This window comes from Octopus sinensis, linkage group LG6 (genome assembly GCF_006345805.1).
Source record: "Octopus sinensis linkage group LG6, ASM634580v1, whole genome shotgun sequence".
In the NCBI taxonomy this organism is placed as follows: Eukaryota; Metazoa; Mollusca; class Cephalopoda; order Octopoda; family Octopodidae; genus Octopus; species Octopus sinensis.
Genome location: NC_043002.1, coordinates 94,069,015 through 94,087,258, shown reverse-complemented (window position 1 = coordinate 94,087,258; position 18,244 = coordinate 94,069,015). Strand labels below are relative to the sequence as shown.

General features: G+C 36.1%; 3 protein-coding genes across 3 annotated transcripts; all 3 read left to right on the top strand.

Annotated features, from left to right (window-relative positions):
* The first annotated feature begins 271 nt into the window (after positions 1-271).
* Positions 272-1,855, top strand: LOC115213161 (type-1 angiotensin II receptor-like). The gene has a single exon (XM_029782098.2). The coding sequence runs from the start codon at positions 590-592 to the stop codon at positions 1,583-1,585; it is 996 nt and encodes a 331-aa protein (XP_029637958.1). The 5' UTR covers positions 272-589; the 3' UTR covers positions 1,586-1,855.
* A 4,861-nt stretch (positions 1,856-6,716) lies between these two features.
* On the top strand, positions 6,717-7,670 carry LOC115213162 (type-1 angiotensin II receptor-like). The gene has a single exon (XM_036503523.1). The coding sequence runs from the start codon at positions 6,717-6,719 to the stop codon at positions 7,668-7,670; it is 954 nt and encodes a 317-aa protein (XP_036359416.1).
* Positions 7,671-8,192: 522 nt separating this feature from the next.
* LOC115213160 (C3a anaphylatoxin chemotactic receptor-like) lies at positions 8,193-10,028 on the top strand. Its single transcript, XM_029782097.2, has one exon. The coding sequence runs from the start codon at positions 8,870-8,872 to the stop codon at positions 9,875-9,877; it is 1,008 nt and encodes a 335-aa protein (XP_029637957.1). The 5' UTR covers positions 8,193-8,869; the 3' UTR covers positions 9,878-10,028.
* Positions 10,029-18,244: the final 8,216 nt, after the last annotated feature.

Here is an 18,244-nt window from a genome sequence, read left to right as displayed (position 1 = left end):
CTAAACACAGAGGGGACAAACAAGGACTGACAAAGGGATTAAGTCGATTACATCGATCCCAGTGCGAAACTGGTACTTTATTTATCGTCCCCGAAAGGACGAAAGGCAAAGTCGACCTCGGCGGAATTTGAACTCAGAACGTAACGACAGACGAAATACCTATTTCTTTATTACCCACAAGGGGCTAAACACAGAGGGGACAAACAAGGACAGACATAGGTATTAAGTCGATTAAATCGTCCCCAGTGCGTAACTGGTACTGAATTTATCGACCCCGAAAGGATGAAAGGCAAAGTCGACCTCGGCGGAATTTGAACTCAGAACGTAACGACAGACGAAATACCGCTAAGCATTTCTCCCGGCGCGCTAATTGCAGTGTGAAATATACAAAAACGTTATTTTAACTTCTAACGTTCGTATTTGAATAATTGAAGGACTCTTTTAAGACTAAAAGGTGCGTAATTAAATGTAATTGTAAACCAAATGAATATCGCTAGCGAAAAAATACTCTCCACAAGGATATATTTATGTGGAAAGTGAATATATTGCAACAAGGAATTCATAAGCAAAAAACAAACATTAAAATAAAATGAATTATAGCAATACTACCACAATCGAGGATATTAATCGAGACACATTTGCTGCTATGAGACCAGCGTTTATTCTCATCTCTATTTTGATGCCTGTTGGTGTATTCGGCAATGCTACAGCCATGTACATCTATGGTTTTCGTTTCCAGAAATTACCAGTTCATATTTTCCTAATTTGTTTAGCTGTTTTTGATATGATTGGTTGCCTTTTCGGAATACCTCTAGAAATGGTCGAATTATTGTATCCTTTGATGTATCCCAACCGAATTCTTTGCAAGCTGGAAAGATTCTTAATATACTACAGCATCAGTACCTCAACTTCCACATTGTTTGTGATAGCAGTGGAGAGATATAACAAAGTTTGTCGCCATGATAAACAGCAACTTTCGGTTCGTCAAGCTAAAATAATATCTGTGATAATTGGTTTCCTGTGCATCGTAGTTGCCTTACCCGGTGTTTTGTTTTTCGATAAAATGAAAATTCCGATTTCGTCAAATTTAAACGTTGAGATGTGTGTTTATACATCTCGTTATGATAAAATTTTTAAAAGTTATTTTCTGATATCACTTTTAATCGACATAATCATTTTGGCAATAATGTTTCTATTATATTATCGCATTTGGAAGGTAGCTAAAAAGCATTATACACGTGCTATCTATACGGAAAGTCGAAATTTCGGGGATGCGGATGCCCACCAAAAAAACTTAAAAACATACACAAAGATTAGACAAACCAATAAAATTCTGCTGTGCATTACGGTCTTATTTGTTATCAGCTTAATCCCTGGTCTACTCCTCGGAATTATTTATCCACCGAGATACGAGGCGGATATTCCAGTATTTGTGGAATCTTTGAGACAAATAGGCTTTCGAATGTGGATTTTTAACGGTGCAATGAACCCTATTGTCTACGGACTATTAAACAGCCGCTTTCGTCAGATTTTCCTAAATTGTCTGCAAAATAACAGCATCGTATCTTCAGGTGCATCACAATAAACAGAAGCAAAAGATTATGAAAACCTTTCCTTGTTAAGAAGCTGTAAGATCAGATGCATTTGCTTTCGGTTGTTTGTGGTTTGACAATTGTTTCAATATCGAACTGATTGATAAAATACATTTACATAAATACAAACCCGCGCGTTAAATGTGGTATGCGATTGAAAAACTGTTAATATATAATTTTTCCTTTAATCTGTTTTCGAATATTTGAGTATTTCATTAATTGCTAATACAGGTAATTGATACTTCAACTTTTTTTTTTGTTTTTGTTTTGTTTTTGGGGGTGGGGAATTTGTTTTGTTTGTGTTTTGTTTGTTTTTTTTTTGTTTTTTTCCGAGCACAACTATCTGCAATCAATTGCATTCCAATCAAATATACATATACAAATATGTTTGTGTGTGTGTATATGTATATGAACGTGTGCGGGTGGGCGTGCTTGCGTATGTGCGTGTGTGTGTGTGTGTGGTGTGTTGTGTGTGTGTGTGTGTGTGTGCGTGTGTGTGTGTGTAGTGTGTGTGTGTGTGTGTGTTAGTGTGTGTGTGTGTGTGTTAGTGTGTGTGTGTGTGTGTGTGTATGTGTGTGTGTGTGTAGTGTGGTGTGTGTGTTAGTGTGTGTGTGGTGTGTGTGTGTGTGTGTGTATGTTGTGTGTGTGTGTGTGTGTGTGGTGTGTGTGTGTGTGTGTGTGTGTGTGTGTGTGTTGTACTATTAAACACTTACGAACGGGTGCCGAAATGTTCGTGGCTTGGGGTAACAGAAAATACTGGAGGATCGGTTAGTTATGATTCTATCCAACATATTCCCCTCTCAGATTCACACACTTATAGCAGAGGTCCTTCAGTTTTTTTCTAAGCCCTGTTAAAGAACTCGGAAGGTTGGGCCTCCAGCAAGGCCTTTCGTGATACCCATAAAGCCAGGAAATTTTCAGTATCCCCTCGTAATCAGGGAATAGTATTAGCCGTTTCTAACACAATCGATAACAATAGAACACCTCTTTCTTACATTGATTTGACAGCCAGCTATATCAGGAACAGCGTCAGTCAGCGCGGGAATACGTTTTAATACCCAGAAAAACGGATAAGCCTCCGTTAAGTTTTATGGATCTTTTCGGTTTGAACGGCAGTTTTTAACATAATTTCTAGGTAACTAAAATATTTTTAACTTTGTATACTGGTACAATGTGTTTATAAAACATCTTTTTCTCTTGGCTTTATTGAGAAAATTCTATAGTTTGTAAGATATTTATTGTTTTTTTTTCTTCAATTTCTGCAATTTCAACCATCAGTGACGTCTATTGAGGTAAAAAAAACATTCTGTGCCGTATGAATATGTCCCTTGTTGAAGAAACAGATTGGGTTTATTTACATTTGTGAAGAAAAAAAGATACCCTTCCCCCCACTCCTAACCCTAACTAACCCTAACCCTAAAACAGATTGAAATGCAATAGATCGATACTAGGGTCATAATTATGGGTGACAATTTCATATGACACCGCTAGAAAAAACTGCCGTTCAAACCGAAAAGATCCAGTTTTATCAAATCATTAAACTTTCGCTATTTCAAATTTAAAATCAAAATCCTGTACTCCTTATTAAATCCCTTATTAAATACCTCAGAAACATGAAATTCATTTATTTAATTTCCAATTATTTAATCGTCGTAAAAAATTTAATTCCTTCGGGTAAACAAAGGGGTTTTGGGAATCCAATATGTTTGCTTCTTATAAGCGTTGAGTCCTTATCGTAGCTCACCATATACAATTAACCCTTATATTTTAAATATATTAAGTCTTAATTTTTTTTTATCTTTTATAAGTAACTAGCAGTATCGCCCGGCGTTGCTCGAGTTTGTAAGGGAAATAACTATATAAGCATTTTTAGAGATGTAAAGTATAATAGCCATCTCAATATAGCTAACCACAAAGGGGGGGGGGTTACTGTAGCTTTTTACGTTCTGAGATTTAATAATACATTTTTAGAGAGTACTTCCCTTATATAATAGCAAAAAAATGCATTAAAAATGGGAAAAAATAATGGTAATTTTTTTTTTTAATCGTAGACTCATCGTAGATGCGCGCTAATACCCAGAAGGGCTCGATATGAATCACGACTATAAGATACCCGCTTTTGGTTACACTGCACCGCAAAATGTGGGAGTAGTTAGGAATCTAAATCGTAGGAGACAGACACACAACTTCACTTTTATATATAAAGATATACTTCTTGCTTTAACTCCATTTTTGCTTCTATATTCTATTTTCTTTCTCCTGCTCTAGTTATCGCGGTTTCTTAAATTACTCCCACTACGGTTTCTTTACCCCCGCAATCTTCCTTTTATTATATAACTAATATTTACTACATACATATATACATACATACGTACATATATATATACATTAAAAAAATTCACGCAGCATGCGCACACACAAAGGCACACACATACACACTACATATGTATGTGCGTGTGCGTAATTTGTATCGTTATTTTCCGCTGTTAACCTAAGAATTAATTATTATAATATATATATATACACACACACAAGCTTGCCAGACAGGTTATATGATTTATGTAACCTCAAATGTATATATGCATATATGTATGGATGCATGCATGCATGTATGTATATGTGTGTATGTATGTATAAATGTATGTCTATATATATATATATATATATATATATATATGTATGTATGTATAAAATATATATATATAAAAATACAAAATGGGACAAGAACGCAAGACACTCAAATAGACGACACAAAAAAAGGACGGGTCATTCGAAGCCTCTAATCTTCAGTCAAGAACCGGATCATCCTCGCAATTTCGGCTGATATATATATAATATATATATATATATGCATATTATCATAACATATACAACGTTATTCATGTTATGTCATAAATATTCTTTATTCGTCAGTTTTATATTTATATTTACCTTTATTTCAATTTTATTTCCTCCAACAATCTACATATTTCCAGAATTTCTTTTTATTTGTTTTTTACTCTTTCTTCTTTCTTTCTTTCTTTCTTTCTTTTATTTTTATTTATTTTTTTATTATTTTTGTTTCGATATCTTTTATTCGGTTTGAATTTTGCTCAGCTGTGGTCATTGCGCGACATCTTCTACAATAGCCTTGGGCCGACCGAAGCCATGTGAATGGATCTGATAGATAGAAACTGAAACAAAAATTTATATATACGTGTGTGTGTGTGTGTGTGTGTGTGTGTGTTATTGAGCTTGTGTTTGTCTCCCACTACCGCTTGACAACCGGTGTTGGTTTGTTTTGTCTCCATAGCCTAACGATACAACAAAGAGACAAACAGAATGAACGTCAGGCTTTTATAAACCAAGGCCGATTTGATCGACTCAATCCTTTAAGGCGATGTCCAAGCATGGGCGAAATCCAGTGACTGAAGCGAGTAAACGATGAAAGAGAGATTTTTATTCTTTTTTTTTTTTTTTTTTTCTCCACTAACCCTGCTTCTCCTCTGCTGCGATTCTCATTTCCATTGCCAGATCTGTTTTCATTGCAATTCTTTTTCTTAGTTTCTTTAGTTTCGCAAACTTCGTTTCTTTCTTATGTCCCAAACATTTTTCTATTGCCAACATACATCACCGCTTTTTGACTTTTTATTGATGAGTATAAGAACTCATGTCCGAAATTGTAAAGTTTATTTCATTGCTCATTCTATTTATTATACGTCTCTGTGAATAAACATTTCCTCTGTCTTCAACAAACATTTCCTTTCTTCGTTCAAATCTAAAACAATTACAGGTGCAGATCCAGTATTAAGAATGCTGGGGTGGTGAGACAAAATTTATGGAGAAAGCAAAACCCAAGTAAAACTAGATATAGAGATATTGATGTGTACAATAAAGCAGATCTCTTTGCTGACAGGGAATGGGTCCTCTTCACCTCTAGTTAGAAACGCCACAGATGCTTATATTTAGTCATCCCAGAAATAACTAATAAGTAATAATATAGTAATAATAGTAATACTACTAATTACTTTATATCGTTCGCATATTTCCCACCTAATATTTTAACGAAAAAAATTTACCATTTCCCTTTAGTCCCTCACTAAGACGTTCGATCATGCCCACACGAGTGTGCCCCCAACCGGATTTAAACCAGGGAGTGAGATCCTGGGGCACTTCAAGTTCGGTGGGCCCCTTATACACAAGAACTAAAATCTTAAAAAATTACCTAATTTAAATCTCAAAACCCATCTGTTCCAAATAACTGAATAATTGATGAGTTAGCAGATAAAGTTTAAAATAAATTATTCAAAATGTCGCTTTATAGATAGACTTTTTCAAAATTCAAATTTCGTTTTTCACACATCTACTTGCGGTGCTTGACTTTTCTCTCATTGTGAAGAGTACAACGAAAGAGGCAAGAGGGAGGGTAAGATTTTTTTTTTTCATTTAATTTTTTTCATTTAATGCAAGTTCATGACTTGTAAGTGTTTCAGCGGAAAGTTAAGGGTGCCACTCAAACAGGTCTCAGAGGGTTTGCTATGGTCTTGCTTACAGTCTCTTCACCAAGGCCTACTTAAAGAATAGAGAGAACAATGGCGAATTTATTTATGTTCTCTATAGACACAATGTAAGTAATCACGGTCCGGTATTTGCTTAACCGAGGGGTACAGATCGCAAATCACTTCAGGTTTCTTGGTTTAGCTTTATTCAAGATACGACTAGCTTCACCATTCCCGTGACATGATTATAAACACTTATACATTTCCGATTTCCTTCCGGGTTTTTTTTTTCCGCTTATCTTTCATATCCAGGACCCATTGTTATTCTGTTTATTATTATTACATTTACAATTCAGATATCTGTTGCCCTTAACAATGTAAGGACGTTTTCCTTCTACTTAGATAAAAATCGACTGATGACATTACTGAGTAAAATGCATAAAACTTTACATTGACTTTTAACGTTCGTATTTGAATCATTGGTGGACTCTTTTTAGACAAAAGTTACATAATCAAATGTAATTGTAAGACATTCAACTACCACGTGCGAAAAAAAAAGCCTCCTAAAGGATATCAAATATATGTGGAAGGTAAATATATTCCGGTTGGAAATTTGTAAAAGAAAGAAAACGTAAAATAAAACAAAATGAATTATAGTAATACCACCACAATCGAAGATATTAATTCAAGCATATTTCTTATTATGCTACCATCAATTATTCTTGTCTCTATTTTGATGCCTATTGGTGTATTCGGCAATGCTACAGCTTTGTACATTTATGGCTTTCGTTTTCAGAAACTACCTGTTCATATTTTTCTAATTTCTTTGGCTGCTTTTGACATGATTGGCTGCTTTTTCGGAATACCCCTAGAAATAGTCGGCTCGTGTTATCCTGTGATGTATCCCAACAGAATTCTTTGTAAACTAGAAAAATTTTTAATATTTTACAGTAGCATTACTTCGGCTATAACCTTGTTTGTGATAGCAGTGGAGAGATATAATATAGTTTGCCGTCATGATAAGCAACAACTTTCGGTTCGACAAGCTAAAATAACGGCTGTGATAATTGGTTTCCTTTCCATTGTAATTGCGTTTTTCGGTGCAGTGTTCTTCGATAAACTAGCGATTCCTATTTCACCAAATTTAGTTGTTGAGGTCTGTATGTTCAAACCTGCTTATGAGAAATTTTTTCAAACTTATTTCTTAATATACCTGATAATTGACTTAATCATTTTGATAATAATGCTTCTATTATATTACCGCATTTGGAAGGCAGCTAAGAAGCATGCGAACTATATAGTAAGTCTAAATTTGAATAACATGAACGAGCACCATCAAAACTTAACAGCCTATAAAAAGATTAGACAAACAAACAAAATTCTTATATGCATTACGTTCTTATTTGCATTCAGTTTCATCCCTAGCCTAATTTTCACAGTTGCTTATCCACAAAGTGATGTAAAACTTACAGAAGTTATGGAATCTTTGAGACAACTGGGCTATCGAATGTGGTACTTTAACGGTGCATTAAACCCCATTGTCTATGGATTATTAAACAGTCGCTTCCGTCAGATTTTCCTGACTTGTCTGCAGAAGTAGCCATGACACAAACAGCGTTGTAACCTCAAACTTGTCATGAGATTATTGAAGATAACCTAAAATTAATTACTAACATCGACTCAAAGTTTACAAATTTGGAAGTGTGGTGGTGGCGCGGAACAGTTATATTGAGTCTAGTAACTAATAGATATTTGATTGATACCAGAAGCATGAAAAGCAAAGTTAGCGACAATAGAATATGGATTCAAAACAAGACATTTTGTAATGTACTCGACTCATTTTCCATCTGATATCACACCACTTACAAGAAAATGATATTTCTACTTTAGGCTCAAGACCTGTATTTTGGGGGTAGAGGACTTGTTGATTACTTGACCCCAGTACTCAACTGGCACTTATTTTATCGACCCCGAAATGATGAAAAGGAAAGACGAATTCCGAAAAAAATGAGCCCGAAGAAATGCAACTAAGCATTTTGTCTTCCATGCTAACGATTCTGTCAACTCGACGCCTTGTCTTACAAGCAAAATAATAAAAGTTTCTTTTGTTTAATCATCAAAAGTAAATTTAAATTATTTTATTTGTTTTGTTTTTTGATAAGTAACAAAGAAACAAAATACAACTTAAGAAACATCCTCACCTTTGTTCTTCATTAAACTTCATTATCTATCAGACTTTTGATGTATAATTAGCGTTCACCTGTAAACCTTCTGTTGATATATTTTTAAATAACTCAAAAATAACAATCATTCTCCCCACCAATATCAGATTGTCCTTCGAACCGTGGTCAGCAAAACATACTGGATTTTAATTTTCTATGAACTAAGTTATGGTGCAAAAGATTGATGTAAACAAACACTCCTGTGTTTTTGTCGAAATTTAATTCTTTCACTGCTTCGTAATCAACACTACTTGCCTTATTTCCTGCAACAGGAAAATAGAAGACAAATCTAGCTTTCATGTGTCATTGTTTACAAAAATTCAATTTCATCTGAACGTTTCTTTTGACATGTGTTTTATCTTTTCAGGATGTACGTTTGTTCATAATAATTTAACTTTCCATCCCTACTGAAACTTTTGTTAAAACAAAGTTGTTTGGTCGTTAGTCTGAAAAACATTTCTTACAGCCTCCATTACAGACGTTGTCTGTTGAAGCTCGTATTTAGTTTCTCTCTTATAACTGATATATTTCAATATTCTTGAAAAAAATTTTTTTTTATTTTCCCTTATAGTAAATAATGGCATTTACAGAAAACATGACACAAAATGATAGCGAGATATATCCTTTACATACAACACGACCTGCTTTGATATTCTTGATAATAATGATGCCTATAGGAATTTTCGGAAACTTGTTTGTTCTGTATATTTATGGATTTCGCCTTAGGAAATCACCTCTGAATATTTTCATATTTTTCCTGGCTATCTATGATAGTTTGAGTTGTTTATTTGGTATCCCTCTCGAATTAACATCTATATTATATACCCTCGACTATCCAAACAATATACTTTGTAAGATGGATAAATTTATGGTATTTTTTACTTGTACTTCGTCTGAACTAACTCTTTTGATCATTTCTCTGGAGCGATACAACAAAGTTTGCCGGTTCAACAAATATCAACTTACAATACGTCACGCCAAAATATCAGCTATCATCATCAATATCATTGCTATTTTGGTATCTGTACCACCAATTTTGTATTTCGACCGGATTGACTACCATGGACTGTCCATTTGTACGTACATTGTACCATATTCAAAACTGCAACACTACTTTATTGGATTACTAATTTTTAACATTATCATATTAGTCGTAATGTCTGTTCTGTATGTTTTAGTCAGACGCAAGGCTGAACAACGCTTCAGAGAAAAGAGCATCTCACTACGGAAAAACGATCAGAAAGATTTTCGGAGGACATTTTCTGAAAAGAGGAGAAGAAGTCGACGTGTTAATTCCATTATAGCAAGTATCACTGTATTATTTGTGATAAGCTTTATCCCTTGTTTGCTTTTAGGCATAACATATCCTCTTTTGAAAAACATCAAATTATCGGTACCAGTTGAGAGACTCAAGGAATTCGGCATAAGATTGTGGATCCTAAACAGTTCTTTAAATCCTGTTGTTTATGGTATGTTAAATGCTCGTTTCCGGAATGAATTTTTGAAAATTTTAAAAGAATTATTCAATATAAAAATTTTCAAAACTACTTCCACAACAGATTCAACCCTGGAAGATTCTTCGTAAAGAGAATGCCTCTGCTATGATAAGAAATATTGGATGTAAGTCAGTTACGACAGTCTTTCGTCTTTCTTGTGTTATATCAACAGCATCTGACTAAAATGTTCGTGAACTTTGTCGTATATTACTACCAGTACCAAACTGCAAAAAAAAAAAACCGCCAAACTTTATATGTTGGTACTCTGTCACCAATTCTTTACACCTTTCTTCTAAACAAGTTTCGAGACACTTGTTTCGTCCACTTCTCTTTAGCTTTCACCATCCTCTTTCACTTAAGATCTGAAACATCAGCTTATTTGCAAACCCTGTGTGTGGGAGAGTGCGTGTGTGTGTGTGTGTGTGTGCGTATGTGCATGTGTGTGTGTGCGTATATGTGCATGTGTGTGTGTATGTGTGCGTATGTGCATGTGTGTGTATGTGTGCGTATGTGCATGTGTGTGTGTGTTCGTATGTGCATGTGTGTGTGTGTGCGCGCGCGTATGTGTGTGTGTGTGCGTATGTGCATGTGTGTGTGCGTGCGTATGTGCATGTGTGTATGTATGTGTGTGCGTATGTGCATGTGTGTGTGTGCGTATGTGCATGTGTGTGTGTATGTGTGCGTATGTGCATGTGTGTGTGTGTGTGTTTACGGGGGGCGGGCTGTGACGTTCCTGGTTGGAGGCCTAACCTTCCGAATTCTTTTACATGGCTTAGAAAAACTGAACGATCGCTGCAATAAGTGTGTGAATCTGAGAGGGGAATATGTTGAATAAAATCACAATTAACTGATCCTCTTATATATTTTTTTTGGCCCAAAACCAAGAACTTTCCAGTACCCCCGCTTCGTATATATCACCTATGTGTCACCAGTGTCTGTATATATTAGTTCTCTCGCAAAATGCTTCAACAACGTTATTGTATACTGAGCCAAATTTGTTACGTAAAATTAACTCTAAGTTTTCATTAATTCATTATATTGGATTAAAACACAAATTCTAAACATGCGAATCACATCTTTATATATAAAAGTGAAGTTGTGTGTCTGTCTCCTACGATTTAGATTCCTAACTACTCCCACATTTTGCGGTGCAGTTTAACCAAAAGCGGGTATCTTATAGTCGTGATTCATATCGAGCCCTTCTGGGTATTAGCGCGCGTCTACGATGAGTCTACGATTTAAAAAAAAAATTACCATCATTATTTTCCATTTTAATGCATTTTTTCGCTATTATATAAGGGAAGTAACTCTCTAAAAATGTCTACGATGAGTGAACGATTTTTAAAAAAATTTACCATCACTTTTTTTTCCATTTTAATGCATTTTTTTTTCTATTTTTTGGCTATAACTCTCTAAAAATGCTTATATAGTTATTTCCCTTACAAACCCGAGCAACGCCGGGCGATACTGCTAGTTTAGAATAAACTAAAAGATATTTTATATTCGTTCTTATATTTTCATTCACTTCCTAATATTGAATTCTAATTTTATTTTGAAAATTGAATATATTCGCAATAAATTGCTTTAAAAAAATTATTTATGCGAACCTTTATATAATGGTAAATTTTGTTGAACAATTCGAATTTGTTGCGTTAGACCATATCTGTGAAGTTTAATTAACCTATCAAACGCTAATGAACGAGTGTCAAATCAGGGATTTTTTTTTTTTTTTTTAATGTCTTATCGGTTGTACAGCTACATATGCTAATTAGCTAAATTTTGTTCAACAAGATGGGTGCATCTACTTTGCTTGTAGTCTTTAGATTTCGGTGGAGATTCGATCCTGGGGTTTTATGACAATAAGTGTAGTCTAAAAAAAAATTCTGTTTCGCTGAAGAGATCTAATAAGACTGAAATGTACCCGTTTTTATATTCCGTACTTACCAGCATGATTAAAATATTGGTCGTTGAGTTAATGGTGTTCTCACGACATTTCTAATTAGATTATTTATGTTCTACCTTCAATATGTTCACCCCTACTTGACATTATAGCCAGAGGTTCACGTCATATGCATGTATTTCAGATATTTTGGCATGTATCTATGTTCTCAATAGTGAAGCACGGTGAGAAGGAATAGAATTAATTTTATAATGGTGTTGAACGCAGAATGTTGCTGACATGTGGAGAGACACGGCTATAAATTGCACTCATTGTATGCTTAGACAATCGTTGCATTGGCAGAGTCGTTACAGTGTCGGAGAGAATATTTGCAGAATGTGTTCTAGTTCTCTGCGTTCTAAGTTCGAATTCCGCCGAGGTCAACGTTGCCTTTCATCTTTTCGGGGTCGATAAATACCTTACTGAAACTGATTCTTCTTTGAAACTAGTTGTGATTAGACATAGAGAAAAATATGTTTCACCGGGTTTTTCTTTATTTCTATTATTAAAATACCCCTGAGACTACTTCAGTTATCGAGGGCCCAAATAAAGAAGGAATGCCTTGAAAATTTGTCATTGAATAGAAATCGTTATTTACATAGTTTGTTACAGCAAACTGTGAAAATAACAATACTGTCCTAGCCTATGGTAGACAAGATATAAATATGATACTATGCCATTGAGTATTCACAGGATATGTAGTGAAATTTTCCTCATTTCATTTTAATTTACATCTTATGTGCAATAAGAAATGGCAAAAGACGTGAGCAACGTTCGGAGCCGTTCCAACTTGCGCACTATCACAATCAAAACTGGTCCTTTTCTTTTTTTAAGTCAAGAGAATTCTGAAAAGAAAATGTAAAGAACGCAAAATGCAACAACAACTACGCCCTCTCTTAACTCCTCTTTGCCTACTTGTTTCATGCAAGGATTGGTCTTTTTGCTCATAAACTCCTATCAACATGGGGGATCTACTCAGGAGGAAATTGAAATTCTAAACACGAGAAACAACCAGCGAATGACAATGTATACTATAATTTTCTGTGGATTGAGAGTTGCAAATGGCCAAGTGGATTGAGTAGCGAAGAAGTGATTCGTATTTTACCGTTTGTTTACCACCAATACAGATAGGCCTCACAGTCCAGTTCATCTAATTTAGCCATGTGTATCCATAGAATGACTATGGAATGGGTTTTAATTGAAAGCAGGTTACATCATTTCAAGAATGACGAATATTTTCTGAGTTCATACAGCATTTAATTCGCGTCATCATGTAGGCTTAGGTTATAAACAATATCAATATGATTCTAGCTTCAGTTCCATCACCATTATTTCAGACTAAGCCGAGAAATGGATGCATATATGCTTGTAGAACTCATTCTAGTTCTTCCTTAGAACATAAAATTAAAAACTATACACGTGCACCCTTGTTCGCTGTCTTTCCGGGTTTTTTCCAATAATAATTGAAGATGGTGAGCTGGCAGAAGCGTTAGTACGTCAGGCGAAATGTTTGGCGATATTTCATCCGTATTTACGTTCTGAGTGCAAATTCCGTGGAGGTCAACTTTGCTTTTCATCCTTTCAGGGTTGATGAAATAAGTACCAGTTAAGCACTGGGGTCGATGTAAACCACTTCTACCAAAAATGACAGGCCTTCTGCCTATAGTTGAAAGGACTAGTGTTTATTTTTATTTTTATTTTTGTTTAATTTTTTTTTTGTATCGGACCCCTACGATGGAATTTAGGTAGATTTACTCTCTGTAAACAAGTCACCAACTGTGACCTCAGCCATCCAAGAAATTTCGAATGATTTTCACCTTTCCTAACAAGCAAGCCTGTTGCAAGTATTTTGTGTGCTTCTACAAGGCAAATCTTTTCAGTTCACTCCTTGAGCCTCTTCCCTCTCTTTCTTATACTCCAATGACAATTAATACGACTTCACTTTTTCTGCAACCCCACAATCTGCTAATCTCTCACTTCAGGTGCTAGTATACATCTACTTTGTTGAATTCTCTCTCTCTCTTTTGTTGTTGTTGTTGTTGTTGTTATCCTTGTATCAAATGGATAGGCCACATCAGTTATATAGCAAATCCGTTCCCTCTTCTCAAACACCAAGATGTCTGCTCTGCTATACTCTTAGATATTGAGCCGTTTGGATAGAAAACTCTCGAAGAAGTTTAACCTCGTCATTTTCAGTCACTTTTTCAGGTGCATGTTCACACTAGTTGTGTTCTGATTGAAGTCGATACTCCTTGCGCATTTCCCAGTGAATATTATCATCATCAGCATCATCATTGCGGTGACCTGGCAGAATCGTTACCACGTCAGACAGAACGCTTCGCGGCATTTCTTCTGGCTTTAGGTTCTGAGTTCAAATTCCGCCGAGGCCTTTCATCCTTTCGGAATCGATGAAGTAAATTGAGCACAGAATCGATTTAATCGATTAAACACCTCCCCGAAATTTCAGGCCACGAACCTACAGTTGAAATAGTAGTAGTAGTAGTAGTAGTAGTAGTAGTAAGTAGTAGTAGTAGTAGTAGTAGTAGTAGTAACAATAATAATAATAATAATAATAATAATAATAATGATAATAATAATAATGATAATAATAATAATAATTATTATTATTATATTATTATTATTATTTTTATTGTTATTATTATATTATTATTATTATTATTATTATTATTATTAATATCAATATTTTTAAGGCAGTGAGCTGACAGAATCGTTAGCACACAGGACGAAATGCTTAACGTTCTGAGTTCAAATTCCGCCGAGGTCCACTTTGCCTGCCATCCTTTCGGGGGTCGATAAATTAAGTACCAGTGATACACAGGGATTGATGTAATCAACTTACCCCCTCCCCCAAATTTCAGGCCTTGTGTCTATAGTAGAAAGGATTATTATTATTATTATTATTATTATTATTATTATTATTATTATTATTTCATGCGAGTTTTTGCTGCATCACCTTGTGCACCTCCGTATTCCTGAGGTGGGAGCAACATTGTGTTCTTATTTTTGTGGGGATTAGAGGAGCGTAGACTCCTCCTGTTTGTGTATTGCAGTAGTTTGTTTTGTTGTTGCTAAGCAGCATTTTGTCTGCCTTCACGTTTTGAGTTCAAATTCCACCGAGGTCCCCTTTGCCTTTTATCTTTCGGGGTTGGTAAAATATGTACCAGTTGTGCACTGGTATTTATTTTACCGACCGAAATTTGAAACCATTATTATAATAAATGTTGTTGTTGTTGTTGTTGTTCGTGGTGGTGGTCGTGGTGATGGTCTATCGATATGTATTGCGCAGCGCTCCTGTAAGTTAGTTTCTATTTGCATTGTTACACAAAGTTATATATTGTACATTTGTTGGATCTTTTCGGTTTGAACGGCAGTTCTTTTCTAGCGGTGCCATATGAAATTGTCGCCCATAATTATGACCCTAGTATCGATCTATTGCATTTCAATCTATTTTAGGGTTAGGGTTAGTTAGGGTTAGGGTTAGGGTTAGAGTTAGGGTTAGGGGTGGGGGGAAGGGTATATTTATTTTCTTCACAAATGTAAATAAGCCCAATCTGTTTCTTAAACGAGGGACATATTCATACGGCACAGAATGTTGTTTACTTCAATGGACGTCACTGATTGGTTGAAATTGCAGAAATTGAAGAAAAAAACAACAAATATCTTACAAACTATAGAATTTTCTCAATAAAGCCAAGAGAAAAAGATGTTTTATAAACACATTTCTACCAGTATACGAAGTTTAACATTTTTTAGTTATCTAGAAATTATGTTAAAAACTGCCGTTCAAACCGAAAAGATCCCATTTGTTTTTATTACATAGATGAACAAACCTGGACCTTAGGGAACTCGTTAATTTTCCTCCACTTGTAGCCCTTGGGGACTAAATTGAGGTTTGTCTAGTAAACACGTTCCTCAAATTTTGTTTTAAAAGAAAGATGGCGGACGAAAACCACCCGTTATCCTCAGAACAGCCAAATTATAAAAGTTAGTGACAACAGCAGTACAACAACAACGACGACGACAACAACAACAATAACACCACCGCACGGAAAATTATGAAAGTAACTTCCCACCTTTAGAACTCCTAACATTCCCACCACAGTACCAGCAAAAGAAATCAATGACAACGAAAAGCAACAACACTTTCACCTCCACCACCCCCAGCAGTGACAACAGCAAACCCAACATCATTAACGAAAAAAGCAAGAACAAGGAAAATGAACCATGCAAGTCCGCTGTCAGGGTTTCGCCGGCGTAACGCGGCAAATAATTGAAGAAACTTTTATAAAGGAAAATGAATTTAAAAGGGCAAAATGTATGCTGAAGTAATGTGGGCGAAATGTGGCACTGAAGCTAATTTGCGGACAGTTCTATACAAAGCAATTAGAAGAAGCAGGCACACACTAGCAGATGGAAAAATATCTGCGACCAATTTGGAAGAGCAAAGCTTATATAGCCAATAAGGGCGGGAGTATAGGATTGTCGAATTCAAGTTCACCTCAGAAGAAGAGACCAAAATTCACTTAACCGCCACCTTAACGAGTGACGAACTCTTCTTCATCCCCATTTACCTTTACCGAAGAGTGTTTAAAATAAGAATAATAAATACGCCATCAGAAATCGACTTCTGCTGGCTGGTGGTAGCAATTCTCTTCGACATAGACGAGAAAACCAGTATTCTGCAAATACAGAGAATACGGAAGAGAAACCGGTTAGAACAAGGTATGCAGTTGTTAATACAGGAATATCAACAAAGTACTGAAGCCAGTCCGGACTTCATAGCCCTACCAGATGGCACAAAGCTTCACGTGGCTGTTGAGGGAAGAAGGCTGAGACGTCAGCTGTGTGGGACACACATCACCTCGAAGCCTTTGGCCTACAGCAAAAGAAACCAACGCTCCTGACAACACCACAACAACAACAACAGCAACAACAACAACACCAACAGAGACAGGTGGCCACGACATCAACAATAGCAAGACCGAAACTAACGGCAGCGAAAACAGCAACAACAACAATTACAACAGCATCTGCAGTAGCAGCAGCATCACCACAACAACAGCAGCAACAGCAGCAGCAGAAACCCCTAAAACAACAACAGCTACTTCAATAAAACACCAAAATGCCCATCCCTTCTTCGGACCACTCAGACATGTCCTATAACGAAGGGGACAGAGATGAGACTAAATGGTAAACGGTCACCAAGGCCAAGAAAAGAGGAACAAAAACACACCAATACAAAAAATTGACAGATACGAACAAATGGGAGGATGCTTTTGAACACCAATGCTCAAACACCACCCCCACCACAGTTCTACACTAACATTGTCAACATCATCCCCATCACCACCATAATTACCACCACTATCATAGACACCACCACTACAAGCACAATCTAATTCATACACACGACAATTTTATCACAAATCCCATCACGAGCAAAATTTAAACATCCTCAATTACACTGTCATAGACACGAACAACTACACAAAAATGGAAAGCATATACAACCATTCAGACATCTCTCAGAGCAATTCCATTACACCGACAGCCAACATAGCTACACACATAACATCCATACAAATACATCAAAACATATAAAACATTAAGAAGAAATGCCCTGATGGGATGGGAAATTTTACAAAACGTGTTAACAAAAGCCTACAAATGACTGCTTGTAGAAACACCCACATCATAGGCACGGAATACTTATCGGTCGCTCCTCTCAAAATTACGGGAAGTAGTTCTCCTATTCTCCATCTAATTCATTGTCCAATGTTGCCTTGCACAGAATAGGCAGTATAAATGTACGTGATCCGGGGTTGCCTTGAAAACAGGACCACCTATTCAATTATCTCGGGTCTCTTAGTTTAGATGTCGTGGCTGTCAGTGAGACCAAGCTCTCTGACCGACGAAATTTCTTGCCCATTTTCGGTGAGTGCGAGGTTTACTTATCTCCATGTCAACCGAGAATGAGAGGATGGAACTGCGGTGTTGTTCCGGAGAGGTCTGGATCTCAAGATAAGGGCTATCTTCTTGGACCCAGAAGGTAAATGGGTGTTCCTAGGTGTGAATAGTAGTGAAGGGAAAGCTTTCAGACTGGTGGTTGTTATTGCTCCGACAGGAACAGGACAGTCGGATTTCTTCAGACGTTTGGAAGTTTCCCTGAGAACGTCTCGACCATTAGTGCTAATGTGCGACTGGAATGACATTTTAGACATTTTATACATTTTCGCCGGGCGAAATGCGTAGCCGTATTTCATCTACCGTTACGTTCTGCGTTCAAATTCCGCCGAGGTCGACTTTGCCTTTCATTCTTTCGGAGTCGATAAACTAAGTACCAGTTATGCACTGGGGTCGATGTAATCGACTTAATCCGTTTGTCTGTCCTTGTTTGTCCCCTCTGTGTTTAGCCCCTTGTGGGTAGTAAAGAAATAGACATTTTAGACGCACATTTGGATTGTGTGGGGCTAGCTGTTAGAAGAGAGGTGAAAAA

Bases quoted from the DNA above. Each gene is read 5' to 3' on its own strand.
- LOC115213160 (XM_029782097.2), top strand. From the start codon at position 8,870: ATGGCATTTACAGAAAACATGACACAAAATGATAGCGAGATATATCCT.
- LOC115213161 (XM_029782098.2), top strand. From the start codon at position 590: ATGAATTATAGCAATACTACCACAATCGAGGATATTAATCGAGACACA.
- LOC115213162 (XM_036503523.1), top strand. From the start codon at position 6,717: ATGAATTATAGTAATACCACCACAATCGAAGATATTAATTCAAGCATA.